Source organism: Phyllobates terribilis, unplaced genomic scaffold (assembly GCF_046119375.1).
Source record: "Phyllobates terribilis strain yellow unplaced genomic scaffold, ASM4611937v1 Scaffold_5__5_contigs__length_657084704, whole genome shotgun sequence".
Classification (NCBI taxonomy): domain Eukaryota; kingdom Metazoa; phylum Chordata; class Amphibia; order Anura; family Dendrobatidae; genus Phyllobates; species Phyllobates terribilis.
The window spans coordinates 535,715,140-535,730,890 of NW_027362765.1; the positions used below are offsets into that span (position 1 = coordinate 535,715,140).

At 44.7% G+C, this 15,751-nt stretch overlaps 1 protein-coding gene across 2 annotated transcripts in view; it reads left to right on the forward strand.

Moving 5' to 3' along the window:
- ZSWIM8 (zinc finger SWIM-type containing 8) overlaps window positions 1–15,751 on the forward strand; it is a 109,813-nt gene that overhangs the window by 80,280 nt on the left and 13,782 nt on the right. The window contains exons 14-20 of one of the 2 annotated variants that reach the window (XM_073685798.1): window positions 2,410–2,508; window positions 6,367–6,491; window positions 7,488–7,722; window positions 8,838–8,987; window positions 9,735–9,957; window positions 10,054–10,343; window positions 10,498–10,721. In XM_073685798.1, coding sequence (XP_073541899.1) covers window positions 2,410–2,508; window positions 6,367–6,491; window positions 7,488–7,722; window positions 8,838–8,987; window positions 9,735–9,957; window positions 10,054–10,343; window positions 10,498–10,721 — 1,346 coding nt within the window. The remainder of the gene's footprint in view (window positions 1–2,409; window positions 2,509–6,366; window positions 6,492–7,487; window positions 7,723–8,837; window positions 8,988–9,734; window positions 9,958–10,053; window positions 10,344–10,497; window positions 10,722–15,751) is intronic. The other variant, XM_073685799.1, reaches the window with a different exon arrangement.

The following is a 15,751-nucleotide window of genomic DNA, read 5'->3' on the forward strand; positions in this document are numbered from 1 at the left end:
GACAAATAACAGATATGATTTAGGATTGCACATTTACAATTTGATATTAAAGACACCGCTATACATGTTATAGTACTTTCCTGAATGCCATTTCTGCTGCATGTCAATTTATGCCACCGACATTACAGCGTTGTTCAACCTTTGTCAAGGTTGTAATTTGCGACAACACAACTGCTTTTCTGCACTGTCCCTTGGGGATGAACCCTAAGTGTCCCTCATAAGACTCTTGATCTTCCCAACATCATGGATGTTTAGGATTCCCTAAATTAAGTAATTGTTTTTACACAGGGTCAGAATTGACTTGCTGGCCACAGACAATTTATTTGGTTGCTCCCTGAGGCCAGACTGGGTAGGTCATGCTTACTCTTTGGTGACATTGTGGGTTAGACTGAAGAATCATTTTCCTTTACAGTCAGGTCACACAGCCACTGCCCTATTTCTTAATTCAACCAACATATCTACAACCTTAAAGAAGTTGTCCACAACTCGGACAACTCCTTCTCATACACCACGCTTGGCCCCGATTAAAATAATAAAAAAAAAGCTTATACTCTCCTCCCATTATGGCGCCCAATCAGCGCTGGTGTCACTGGCCCCGCCTCCTGTGGAATTGAGCATGAACAGGAAGTCCGAGATCAGCTTCAGCCTGAACTTCCTCTTCATGCTCAGTTTGTCCGAAGGTAGGGACAGTGACACCAGCACTGATTGGGCGCCGGCGTCATGTGTCACAACAACCGCACAGGAGCCCCGGGGAAAGCGAATGCCGACACCACGGGAACAGCGCCAGCATGGGAGAATAGGCTTTTTTATGTTATCGGGGCCAAACATTTAGATCAAGAAGGGGTTATCCAAGTAGTGGACTTCACTGCTTGTGCTTCACTGGGGGCTATGAAAAACAGTCGTGGCCAAGTTTTGAGGCTGATACAAATTTTGGTTGTCTGAAAGTTTGTTGCTTGAGTGTTATTACATGTTACTCAGATAGTTCTATGGCTGCTGAAGTACAATTATAAAAATGTCATAAGATTTTAAAACTTTATATGCAAACACATCAAGTTTATGCAAAGACTATTTACAGGGTTGACTTTTATTTCTCAAGACTTCTGCAGTTCTTCCTGGCAGCTGGATATCAGCTCCTGGGCCAAATCCTGACTGATCACAACCCATTCTTGTCTAATCAGAGCTTGGAGGTTTGTCCACCTGCTTTTTGACAATTGACCACAGGTTCTCACTGGAATAGGGATCCCGGCAGTTTCCTGGCCCCGGTCCCAAAAGTTAAATTTTTTTTTTTGTAACTGAGCCACTTGGTTATCACTTTTGCCTTTTAATGTGGTGCTCCATCACCAAATTGCTCCTGGATAGATGGGTCAAGTTGATATTGGAAGATGTTTAGATCCCATTCTTTATTAATGGCAGTATATTCTTAGGCAAAATTGTAAGTAAGCCCCCTCCATGGATGAAAAGCCCCGACACATAATTGTTCTCAGAATGCTTCACTGTTGGTTTTACACAGGACTGATGATAGCACTCAACTTTTTTTCTCCCTACAATCATTCTTCCAGATGTCACACACACTCTGGGCCTTCATCAGAGAAAATAGCTTTACCCCGGACCTCTGCCGTCCAATCCTTGTACTTCCTGCAGAATGTCAGTCTGTCCATTGATTTTTTCTTTTTTGGAAAATATGGGCTTCTTTGCTGCTCTTCTTGATGCCAGGCCAGCCTCAAATGTTTCACTTCACTATGCGTGCTGATGCACTGACACCTGCCTGCTGCCACTCCTGAGCAAGCTCTGCACTGATGAACCGATCCAGTAGCTGAATCCTCTTTAGGAGACTTTACTAGAACTTGCTGGACTTTCTTGGGGACCTTGAAGTTTTCTGCACAGCAATTGAACTTCTCTGTTTGAAGTGCTTGATGATTCAATGAATGATTAACATTTGCAATTCATCTGATCATTCTTCATAATAATCTAAAGTTAATGCAAATTGCCTTTATCAAAATAGAAATAGCAAGCTTTGAGAAAACCAAAATTTGTGTCAGTCTCCAAACTTTTAGCTATTTCTGTAGCTCACATTTTCTCATTCTATCTATGCATTACTCTTCTTGACGCATTTTGAGCTGTTGTGGGAAAACCATTTAAAAAAAATAAAATAAAAGTTTTTGATTTAGTTTCCTTTCTTAACTCTAATATACATATGCAGAAATCAAACCACTCTTCGTATTGTAGAAACAAACATGAGATCCTTATGTCGCTGTAATATTCAAAGTGGTTCTCTGGGCTTAAAAACAATTGGAAATGTAAAGTAATAAAATAAGCAATACTTGTGAATTAAATGTAATGACAGAAATAGTTTGTTATTTAGGAAAAGACCGGTGGACAGCTGTGTGATTGTGACTATCTATCTTGTAGTGGTATCCCCAACTGGGTCCCGTCCTCCAAGTCGTAACCGTAACAATGAGATGCCTGGGGACGAGGAGCTGGGCTTCGAGGCAGCTGTTGCTGCTCTTGGTATGTAATTCATGTCTTGGCCTCACAGATGTAATTGTTTATTTTGCTGTTTAATTCTTTCCCCACATTTATGCATAATACAACCCAGCGTTTTTGTGCCTGACTTATAAAATAAGTATGCACTTTTACAACTTTATATATGCACATAATTGGTTCATTTTTGCATATAAAAGCAGCAGTATTATGGCGACTGTCCACAGATGTAACCGGTATTACCAACGATCCGAACTATAACAACCGCCATTAACTATAATTGTTATGTCCATGGTACCGAAATGATTAGTTCTAGCTAACGGCTGCTACATTTATTGGGCACGCTTTATTAAGATTTATTGGTTGGCAGTGGTAGACTCTTTTAAAGCACTTACTAAGCTATCTTCAGAGAAAGTAATACATTTATATAAAATAGGGATCCTTCCCATTTCTTTTGATGTCCATGCACAGGTGCCTCTTTCATGATAAACGCCCCAGTTTTTTAAATTTGGGGAAAATAGGTGGAAAGGAAAAGTGAGTCTTCATGTGTATGGCCAACCTATGGCAAATGTAGCAGATTGGCTGCTGATCTGCGCATCGGTTTCAACGCTGCAAGAACATGCACTACAATATATGTGGATGGGGTTTTGAAAACTTATATATATGTAATGTGTGTAGAAAAATTACTATGGTGTGAGTATCTAAGTCTGCAGCATTCTTATTGCTAGAGATGACAAGTTTTTTTTTTAATGAAGCCGGGCTGCAATCAGCTGGTGTTGTGGGTTTTGCTTCTGAAACCTCTGCTGAATAGCCAGGGAAGTTGCGGTTAACCATCCATTTTCTCTGCTTTTACGGGAATGTGCGTCATCACAAAATAGTTGTCAGCAGCTCCAGGACTGTCCATGTATTACAAGGACAGTCATTCATTAAAATAACCCCTATAAGTGATACCATACTTCTCCATCCACCTTTTAAAGGGTGTTGGTTATTTATTTATTTTTTTTAATAATAAAGCGCGCCTGTCAGCGGGATTGTGCTTAGTAAACCAAATACGCTGTCAGGTGGGCGCCGTTATACTGAGTAAAATGATACCTTTGTTGATTAAATCCATCCAGTGGTCCTTTTATAATCTTTACTTTCATTTCTGCCATAATGATATGCTCGTGCTCTGGGTGGGACTTTAGGGAGGGGCTGTAACTGGCGCTCTCATTATGTATTCCTACCTGTGCCTTGTGACAGGTCACTGTGCTTTCAGTCACCTGCCTACTGTTTTACATACTGACTGTTATCTAAGAAGTAACTTTTCTCCTTGCAAAGAGCGACATGTTAAGCACGTCAAGGTGCGGAGACTTTTCAAGCCGCAATGCTCCTCTGGGAAATTTGCAAATTGTCTGTTGAGCGGAAGAGAACTAGAACTCTAGTGCCACCTATTGGAAGTAGCAATCCTAAAAGACAATATTGACCCTTTAACGAGCCTTGTCACATGACTTAGGATAAAAGCCAAGACCAGAAATTCAATTTGCAGACACTGTGTTTCGGGTACTGCCCCTCGTCAGTGCAAAGTGTTAGTTCTGGTTTGGCTGGGTGAGAGGCATCAGCATCTCTCTTAGATACCGGTCTGACGCCTCTCACCAGCCAAACCAGAACTACCGTATTTTTCGGACTATAAGACTCCGCGAACCATAAGACGCACCTAGGTTTTAGAGGAGGAAAATATAAAAAAAATTTAAGCAAAAGCATCCATGGGAGTGGTGAATATTCATGGCCTTTAATAGCGGGCACACTGACAGCTGAGCGCAGCAGGAGCCGTGCTGCAGCTAAAGTGTGCGCACTATTAGGGAGAATGAATGGTCACTGCTCCCCACTCACACAATCACGGCGTGCGGAGCAGTGACTATTCTGGCACAGAGCGGAACACAGCGCTGGAGGAGAGGAGGTGAGTATGACAGTTTATTTTTTTTCTGTGCAGCGTGACGGGGATCAGGGGGTAGGCCATACATACCGGGATGAGGGATAAGGTGGGGTCATACATACAGGGATGAAGGGTGCTATACATACCAGGAGCCGCGCTGCGGGCTCAGTGTGCCGGTTATTAAGGAAAATTAATATTCACTGCTCCCCACGCCCATTGGCTTGGGGAGTAGTGAATATTCATTCTCTTTAGTAGCGGGCACAGTGTAGGCTGCAGCAGGCAGCTGCTGCCTCCTGTGCACCGCTACTCCGCCTCTGTCACTTCCCCCACATCCCCCACCCCCCACAGCCACAGTATTTATGTATATCGGACTATGAGACACCCCCCCCCCCCCCGCCCACTTTCCTCCAAAATTTTGGAGGAAAAAAGTGCGTATTGAAGTACGAAAAATACGGTAACACTTTGCACTGACGAGGGGCAGTACCCTGAAACACAGTGTCTGCAAATTGACTTCTGGTCTTGGTTTTTATCCTAAGTCATGTGACAAGATTCGTTAAAGGGTCAATATTGACTTTTAGGATTACTACTTCCAATAGGTGGCACTAGAGTTCTAGTTCTCTTCCTCTCTGAAGAGACAATTTGCAAATACTGACACCCTCACCTCTCTAGCTACTGCGCATGCGCAGGTGCCATTTTGCTAGAGGAAAAATAAATTTGCCTGTAGCAATATGGCACTTGCGCAGTAGCATTTCTCGGTTGCTGAGAGATGCCACTGCGCATGCGCAGCGCCATATTGCTACACCAAAATTCTCTTTCCAAAAACAAAATGGCGCCCGCACGTGCACAGTAGCATGTCACAGCAAACGAGAGATGCTACTGCGCATGAGCTGGCTGCCGCGACCATTTTGGGGGAATGTAAATTTCAAGGTGACACAGAAATGACAAAGTCACAAAGTCAGTATTTAAAATAGTAGGCAGGTCACTGAAAGCACACTGACCTGTCACAAGGCACAGATAGGAATACGTAATGAGAGCACCAGAGCACATGCATATCATTGTCAGAAATGAAAGTAAAGATTGTAAAAGAACCACTGGACGGATTTCATCAACAAAGGTATCATTTTATTCAGTATAACGGCGCCCACCCGACAGTGTGTGGTTTACTAAGCACAATCCTGCTGACAGGTGCACTTTAAATGCATTTTTTTAAAAGGTTTGATTTTTATATATATATTTTTTTATTGCTCAGCCCCACTCACTATATGTAAAACACAAAACAAAAACCTTGCAATTTTCGTATCTGCCACTAGGCATGTTATTGAACTCATTCTTCCTGTTGCGCACATGAAAATTAGCAACAATAGACTGGGTCAGACTGTTTTGAATTGTATTGAAGTATGTAATGAGTGTGCACCCATCATGGCGGAGGTCATTATGGAGGGAGAGAATTCTATAATTGTGCATAGAATTGGAATCTGGAACGTGTGATCACTAATAGTGCATGTATGGGCACCCTAAGGCTACTATAAGATCTCTTTAGGACTCTAGTATTAGCAACACAAACAAGAAAAGGAAAATATTCAGATTTTAGAGAGGAGGTTAGGATGTTTGAAAAGATTAATAGAGACATTGATCACTAAAATTAATAGAAAGAAAAGACCAAAGTGGTACAACAGTCAGACTTATGTTTCTCCCAATTTACATTAATGGGAGACGTCTTACTACCATTTTTATTTACAATAATGGGAGACGTCTCACTACCATTTTTAATATCCCAGCTACGCAAAAGACAGGACAGTTGTCCAGGCTGTTGATGTAATGAGTTGTTCTTTGTTCTGTCTGTATACATTTAGCAGATGGCACATATCACAGAGCATTCTATCAGTTTCATAATGACTTTGTCCCTTTTGTACTTCCTCTGGTATATATTGGAATGAGCGCTGTAATTGCTTTTGTTCTAACTCATTTGCCAGGCATGAAGACAACAGTCAGTGAAGCAGAGCATCCTTTGCTTTGTGAGGGAACGAGAAGAGAGAAGGGTGATTTGGCACTAGCTCTAATGATTACCTACAAAGATGATCAATCCAAGCTGAAAAAGGTACTGATGCCAACAACAACACATTCAATACCTGACGATGTATGTGCCGCTTATTATCCGGTATGGGAAAAGGGAAACTGTTCCACTTAAAAGCCACTCGGTAACCTCTATTACTAATGACAAAGTCCATGCAGACAAATAAGGAATGAGGCCACGTGGCCACGATGAGTATTAGGTGAGCTCTTGATGTTGCAGATTTTCTGTAGCAGTTCTGCACCTTTTACTTTCATTATTCAAAGTCATGTGCGGATTACACGTGTTTTTAGTGCATTACCAGTAAAAACACATATGCGTGGCCTGTGGTGCTGTGTCTGCAGGATGGTGGGGCCTGCAGCCGCAGTTGCTTTGCCTTGCAGCATGGGCGTTGTAGGGCGTCTGGGTCGCTCCCCTTGCTGGTGCAGTATCCCTTAGGCACTGTTTGCTGCACCTTTAAGGTTAAAGACCCACTGAGAGGTTCGCCGTGACTTGGCCGTGGGCCTCATATAGACTAATCAGAATGTTAACTAAGAACCTCCTGGAGATTTTCCTCATTTCATTTAAGGCTATGGAGAATATCTGCTAATAAAAGACATATTTGCCACGAGGAATTGACATGTTACAGACTAAAAAAATGTACCGCAGGTCAGTTTACACTGTGTAAAAAAAGAAAAAGAATCACAGTGGGCAGGGGATTTCTATATATATCTTATTCACCACTTTCCTGGAACTATAAGATGCTGCAATTTTTGCGCAGCATCAAAAACTCATCATGGGAATGTTACTTGAAGAGGCTCAGACTCCTCAAGCCTCTGCACAGGGAGGTACCTGGGGCAAATACGGTAGAGCTGCTGAGTTGTTGTACTTTGATGTGTTGTAGCCATTTGTGGGGGTCCCAGAGGTCAGACCACTACCAATCAGTCCGTGGTAACATCCTTGTAATATGCCATTGAAGCATGTATTCTTAGTGATTTACCTTGCTAACACACCTTTTTTCTGTATTCCTCCCCCAATTTCCAGATATTGGACAAGCTCTTGGATCGAGAAAGTCAAACTCACAAACCTCAGACTCTGAGCTCCTTCTATTCTTCCAGTAAACCAACAGCAGCCAGTCAAAAATCTCCTTCAAAGCATGCGTCCCAGTCCACAGCAGCCATTCTAATATCAGGTAGCCCAGCCACTCACCAGCAGCCAGGTGTGACCACTGCAGTCCATGGAGGGATCGCTGAAAACTTCTCAGAGAAGAACTCGCAGGGTACCTTACTCACCTTGCTGTTTTTTTTTCCTGCCCATTGTAATGTCAGAGATGCTAATGTTACTGGTGTTGCAGTTACATATTTGTTATGGTGGTCTTTTGATTCCCCTACCAGAACATCCAACCTTATGTGTCCAGAATCAGTGGTCACGAATGCTCAGTAACGCAGTCAGGCTGTAATTCTCATTTTTTTCAAGTCAAAAATCACAAGAATCAATGCACAAGAAGCAGCTTCTTTCTAAGAAATACTGAGCCCATTAAATTACGTATTACCAAAGAACATTTCTGGGCTCATAAGCTTCTCTAAGCCAGCGTGGCATGTTCCACATTGCATGGAGAACAAGCAGCTATTAGACTCAGTTGCAAGTGTTCCTTAGTAATCTGAGTAGCACAGTTAAAGGGATTGTCCAGTGAAAACAAGTTATCAACTAGCCACAGGATAGGTGATAACTTCTAGATCGTGGAGTTTGCCCACTGGGACTTGCACCGATCGACACTTTTATCCGGCTAAAATGGAATTGGAGTTCGCACACCCGACCACCGCTCTAGTCATTCCTTATGACGCAGCAGTGACCTTCTGACAGCCCTATAGAGAATGAATGGAGAGTTGGTTAGGTGTCCGACCTGCTGCTGCACTTTGTAGCTGGGATAAATTTCCCCGTGCTGGCGAATGGTGCAAGTTTCAACGGTCCGACCCTCACTGATTAGTAAGGTATCACCTGTCTTGCATATAGATTACTTGTTTTCACCAGACAACTACTTTAAAGGGGACTTTCTCAGCACAGAATGCCTGTTCAAACCATGTACAGGCGCTTGGTGCATCATATTGGAACCAATCATTTAACTACACCTTCCCTCCTGCTTAGTTTTCATCTATCTTCTCCCTTCTCTGCTACATTGAAAGCTAGAGCTGTCAATCAAAGAACAAGCAGGGGGCAAAGATAGATGGAAAACAAGCTGTAGGGAAGGTGTATTTAAAGGATTGTCCCCGCCATGATGCACCGAGCAGCTGGAAGTAGTTTGAACAGTCATTCTGTGCTGATAGTCCCTTTAAGTACTCTGTGAGAGGACTTGCACATTACCTGCATTAACAGTGTTGTGTGGATGTGTTGCAGATGGCTCCCAGAAATCAAGCAGCGAACCAGTGGAAGCACAAGTATACAAGCAGGAAGGAAAAGTTCCAAGCCGCCTTGCCTTGGGAAACCGAGGAGGATATAATGGGAGATGTTGGGGTTCACCAGTGCGTCAGAAAAAAAAGCACACAGGTAATTGACACTCAATTAGCCATGACGTCTACTACATTGTATTTGATGTCTGATGGATGCTATAGGTACAGGTTACAATAAAGCCTCTAGAAGCATCAGTGATGCCTGTAAAGACATCAGACCACTTTGAAATCTGTCTCATGTATTTTTATATGAACCTGAAGTCTGGGTAATACAGTAGAAAGAAGTGCTGTGTATAAGAAGCAATCCTTTTTTAGCTCTCCCTGTTCTAAAGAGGTATTCTCAAGCATTTTCTGCTATTTTCAGAACTCTCAGGAGTTAATGAAGAGAGTCACACATGCTCACCCACATTGCCGTTCGTGTTGGTGCCCCGTTTTAGAGATCGGTGCGGGTCTCAGAGGTGGGACCTGATTTTTTTCACTCATTTATGGCTTACTCCATAAATGTCTGAGATGGGAACACCCACCCCTTTAACTCCCATACTGGGTTACCATTGCTGGCTGCCAGGCTGCTCATGATGACAGCTGGTAAGGACCTGTGTGTGCTCCTGTCACATAACCCCAACATGTGCTGGTGGCTCAGTATGAGGAGTAAATGGCCCCTCTCCCTACATATACAGATATGTGGTGTTTCTCTAGAGATGGATATGGATTTTATATTACCCACTACAGTAGCCGCATGAATGCCCTGTACTCACAAGATGAAATCTGTGACATCCTAGTCGTGACATTATTATATAGATAGTTGTTATGTAATACTCACATTTTATATAATTTTTAACCAAAGGAATGGCCAGCATTGACAGTAGCGCACCAGAAACGACATCTGACAGCTCCCCAACTCTTAGTCGCCGACCACTGCGTGGAGGATGGGGCGCTACTCCTTGGGGACGGGGACAGGACAGTGATAGCATCAGCAGCTCCTCAAGTGACTCTCTAGGATCATCATCATCTAGTGGGAGCAGGAGGGCGAGTGGTGGAGCCAGAGCCAAGACAGTAGAAGTCGGAAGGTAACTGCCACATTTGCTTTGATACACACACATTTCTTTCTTGTGGTCGCGATAATAATATGTTCAGTAAATTACTTGATTGTGCCTGTTCTCTAGGTACAAAGGACGTCGTCTAGAGAGCCATGCTCCCCATGTCCCTAATCAACCCTCTGAAGCAGCTGCCCATTTCTATTTTGAGCTGGCCAAGACTGTCCTCATAAAAGCTGGTGGGAACAGCAGCACTTCCATTTTTACGCATCCCTCCTCCAGCGGTGGACACCAAGGGCCCCATCGCAACCTGCACCTCTGTGCCTTTGAGATAGGTCTCTATGCCTTGGGCTTACACAATTTTGTGTCTCCAAACTGGCTGTCTAGAACCTACTCTTCACACGTCTCCTGGATAACTGGTAAGAGATATTTATGGGTCATTGAAATGTTCAATGTAGTTGGAAAGCATTAAGCAAAGTAACCCATTCTGGGGCAGCAGCCATGTTTTCTGTATCACACATCATTATTGTTATCTGTATTTTTTGTGCTCATTTACCTAATTTTGGATTCCAGGGCAGGCAATGGAGATTGGAAGTGCGGCTCTAAATATTCTGGTGGAGTGCTGGGATGGCCATCTCACCCCACCAGAGGTGGCTTCTTTGGCAGACAGGGCTTCCAGAGCAAGAGATTCCAATATGGTCCGTGCCGCTGCAGAACTGGCTCTGAGCTGCCTCCCTCATGCTCATGCCCTGAACCCCAATGAGATCCAGAGAGCACTGGTACAATGCAAGGAGCAGGTATGTAGAGATGAAGGCATGATTCACCTTCTAGCTCACAATCATCATTTCATTCATTCACCTGAGACTAATACTACACTGTGTGCAGAATTATTAGGCAAGTTGTATTTTAGAGGATTATTTTTATTATTAATCAACAACTATGTTCTCAATCAACCCGAAAGACTCCTAAATATCCAAGCTTAATATTTTTGGAAGTTGGAGTGGGTTTATTCTAGATTTGGCTATTTTAGGAGGATATCTGTTTGTGCAGGTAACTATTACTGTGCAGAATTATTAGGCAACTTAATAAAAACCAAATATAATCCCATCTCACTTGTTTATTTCCACCAGGTAAATCAATATCAGTGCACAAAATTTAGAAATAAACATTTCTGACATGCAAAAACAAAAACCAAAAAAATTAGTGATCATTATAGCCACCTTTCTTTATGATGACACTCAACAGCCTTCCATCTATAGATTCTGTCAGTTGCTTGATCTGTTTTCTCAACATTGCGTGCAGCAGTCACCACAGCCTCCCAGACACTGTTCCGAGAGGTGTACTGTTTATTCTGTCGTCCATGACAGCACCACGTGAGAGAGAGGATCCGCCCATCAAGGACAGGAAACCTACAGGTTGAAAAGGGCGGCCCTCTCTTCCCGCCTCAGTTTAGGTTTCCTGTCCATGATGGGGGACCTTGCAGGCTTACCTGCAGAAGATGGACTCCTGTCCCAGAGAGGGCCACAGCAGGTGGTTGGAGCCGGTCCGTCCCGGTCCTCTGGAGACGCCACGGCAGGGCTCATGGGGGCGCCTCCGTGAGCGTTGCGGCAGGCGCGACATCGCCTCATGGGAGGTAGATGTCCGCCAGGTGTGGGGCCGCTAGCGGGCTTCCCCCCCCCCGCTACCGCTTGCAGGAGATCCAGGTCGCGCCGGCGGCGCACGTGACGGGCGCGACCTTCTGACGCGACTTCCTGTGCGCCGGGCAGGAAGCCCTGTGACGTCACCGAAAGGGGCGGGGCTCGTTTGAATTTTTTGGCGCGAGCAGCTGAACGCCGGGGGATTGAGGACCTGGCGGCGAGTAGCCCACCTGGATCCCACCTGGACCTGGGGAGGAAGACCAAGAAGCAGGTAACGCCCTTCTGGGTAAAAAAAAAAAAAAAAAAAAAAAAAAAAGGAAACGCACACCCACACATGGTACCGGTATGGCCAGTATATAAAGGGTCTGGTAACATACAGAGGTGCTTCCCAGCCCATTCTTACATTGTAAGCTATGGAAGATTCACAGGAGCTGTCACCTAGGCAACAACATCTGCTGCAGGAGCAGCCCTCTGGGGAGCCCTCACAACTAGTGGCGCAGCGTCATTCCCGGCTAGGGTCTGGTCGTACAGCTAGAAGAGCTACCACTAAGAGCAGGAAGGACGGTCCGGTGCGGCGTGATTCCTCGCCATGCATGTTGGATTCCTCTGCTTCTACAGTACCGAAGGTTCTGTGGGGTGAGTGGAATCTTCGTGAAAGTTCTACTAATGTTTCCTCCTTCTTTCTATCTATGACTTTCTTTTAGAGCAAGAAATGTTCCTCGAAGTCCAAGCACAGGGAGTGTGCCTTATGTGTTCCTCCTGGTTAAAAGCACCCAAGCTGGATGTTGCTGTTACTAAAGCAGCGAAAAGAACTTCCCTCCCGTTCGATGATATGGGTGCATTGAGAGACCCCCTAGACAGCCGGGCTGATACTTTCCTGAAAGGGGCATGGGAGACAGCTGCGGGAGCACTGAGACCAACAGTAGCAGCTACCTGTACGTCCAGAGCCCTGATGGTGTGGCTTGAACAGCTAGACAGTCAGTTGAAGGATGGGACTTCTAGGAAAGACATTATTTCTTCCCTTCCACTGGTTCAGGGGGCGGCAGCTTTTCTTGCTGATGCATCTGTGGACTCGGTGAGGTTGGCAGCAAAGTCCGCAGCACTGTCAAATGCGGCTCGGCGAGCCTTGTGGATTAAAAGCTGGCCAGGGGATTTACAGACTAAATCCAGACTGTGCACAATCCCGTGCGAAGGGGAATACCTCTTTGGTCAGACCATGGACGACTTATTGGAGAAAGCGGGGGACCCTAAGAAGGGGTTTCCATCAGTACCTCTACCCTCCTTTAAGAGATCGTTCCGGAAGAGGAAATTTTTCCGGAAGAGATATTTCAGGGAGCAAGATAAGTCTGATGAAAGAGGTCGAAAAGGTAGAGGTCTACTCTTTGGTCCGTCTCCAAAAATTGAGCAGAAGACAGGGGATACACAATCAGCCCAGGTGGGAGGGAGATTGTCATTTTTTGTCCCAGCTTGGGAACAGATTTCTCATAGTAATTGGATTTTGAGCCTGATTAAGTATGGTCTTAAGTTTCAATTTAAAGCATTGCCTCACAAAAGGTTCATGGTTGTTCCCTCCAGTTCTTCCCCAGAACGCCAGGCTGCCCTCGTTTCGGAAGTACAAACCCTAATAAGAAAGCACGTCCTGATTGAGGTTCCGGAAGCTGAAAAGGGTCTTGGTTTCTACTCCCCGCTCTTCTTGATTCCGAAACCGGATGGAAGTTTCAGGACAATTATAAATCTGAAATCCCTGAATAATTTCCTTAAAATACACACCTTTAAAATGGAGTCTTTAAAATCCGTAATAAAGTTACTTGTTCCCCACTGCTATATGGTAGTGCTCGATCTCAAAGATGCGTATTACCATATCCCAATTCATAGTGATTACCAGAAATACTTGAGGCTGGCCATTGAAATAGACGGGGTGGTTAAACACTTCCAATACACTGCACTCCCCTTCGGTTTAGCTATAGCCCCACGGGTTTTTACTAAAGTAATGGCGGAAGTTATGGCCCATATAAGAGAAAGGGACATTCTAATTATCCCTTACCTGGATGATCTCCTGATAGTGGGGAATTCGTTGGTTCAATGCGAGACCCACCTGCAGGAAACCATGTCGGTCTTAAAGAGTTTGGGGTGGTTTCTAAATTTAGAAAAGTCTAGACTATCTCCACTCAAGGTCCAACAATATCTGGGGGTCATATTAGATTCCAGGAAACAGCTATGTTGTCTTCCAGAAGAGAAAATTGATAGAATCCGGGAGTTGGTAGAACAATGTATACGTAAACCTTCTATGTCACTCCGTAAGGCCATGTCACTATTGGGAACCTTCACCTCCACTTTTCCTGCGGTTCGTTGGTCACAATTGCATTCAAGAGCCTTTCAGTGGGATGTGCTGTACAATAACGCAGCTTTAGAGGGGCATCTAGACCGTAAGTTTACGCTAGGTCCTCGTGCCATATGGTCCCTTCGTTGGTGGTTACGACAAGACAATCTTGCTAAAGGGGTTTCCTGGGAATGTAGTCCAACTGCTGTCTTGTCCACTGATGCAAGTGCTACAGGTTGGGGAGCTCACTTTGAAGGGAAATTAGTGCAGGGAACCTGGTCAAGCAGTGAGCAACAGTTGTCATCAAATGTTAAGGAGCTTCTGGCGGTGCAGCATGCGTTCAACGAGTTCCTTATATATTTTCAGGACCAGCATGTCCGTGTACTCTCGGACAATCAAGTCACGGTAGCTTACATAAACCACCGAGGGGGAACCCGCTCAAGAAACTTGATGAGGGTAGCGAACGCACTTCTGCTGAAAGCCGAAGATCACTGTCTCTCTCTTTCGGCTACTCATCTAAAAGGCAAGGAAAACATCACAGCGGATTTCCTCAGCCGTACTTCTGTAAAAGAAGGAGAGTGGTCCCTAAATACACAAATATTCTCCAGAATCGTAGAAATGTGGGGCCTTCCGACTGTGGACTTATTCGCAACAAGAGCCAATCTGAAAGTGGAAAATTTTTGTTCCTTAGACCCCAGAGAAGGACCCCTGGCAGTGGACGCCTTTATGGTTCCCTGGAGGTTTCCTCTGGCATATGCCTTCCCTCCCATGATCCTGCTCCCAGCGGTGATAAAAAAGATCAGGGCAGACCGGGCCGGAGTGATACTCGTATGTCCCTTTTGGCCCAAAAGACCGTGGTTCCCTTGTCTCCGGAAGATGTCCATATCAGATCCCTGGGTTCTTCCGGAGATTCCGGACATCCTCACTCAAGGGCCACTTTCCCATCCTCCAACCCCGAGTCTACATTTGACGGCGTGGAATTTGAGAGGGTGTTATTGACCAACAAAGGATTCCCCGCAAATGTAGTGAATACTCTCCTGGCTAGCAGAAAAACTGTTACCACCCGTATTTATGCCAGGACCTGGAGGAAGTTTCTGTCCTTTGCAGAAGTTAAGGTGGAGGAGGGGCCCCCTATTGGGAAAATTCTGGAATTTCTGCAGCGAGGCTTAGAATTAGGTCTCACTACCAGTACCTTGAAAGTACAGGTGTCGGCGTTGGGAGCTTTATTTTCTTCTAATATTGCAGATAACTATTGGATAGGCCGTTCTATAAAAGCTTCCTTTAGGTGTAGACCCATTACCAAAGCAAAGATGTCTCCCTGGGATTTGAATTTTGTCTTAGATGCCTTGACCAGTCCTCCTTTTGAGCCACTAGATTTAATCTCCCCCAAAATTATTTTCCTAAAGATGGTCCTGTTAGTAGCCCTAACTTCAGCCAGGAGAGTCAGTGACCTACAGGCCCTTTCAATATGCCCTCCATTCACGCAAATTCTGGACGATAGGATTATATTAAAACCTGATCCAGCCTTTCTTCCTAAAGTGGCCACTCGATTCCATAGAACCCAGGAAATAGTTCTCCCAACTTTTTGCTTTCCGCCCAAAAATCAAAAAGAGGAGAGACTTCACACTTTAGACGTTAGGAGGTGCATACTAAGGTACTTAGAAGTATCACATGGCTTTAGAAAGGATAAGTCCCTATTTATTTGCTATCAGGGGGCTAGGAAGGGTTGTAAGGCCTCAAAGGCTACAATCGCTAGATGGATCAAGGAGGCCATTTCCCTCGCATACTCCTCAGGGGATAAAGAGATACTGGAGGGATTGAGGGCGCATTCTACCAGAGCGGTGTCAACCTCCTGGGTGGAGAAGACAGG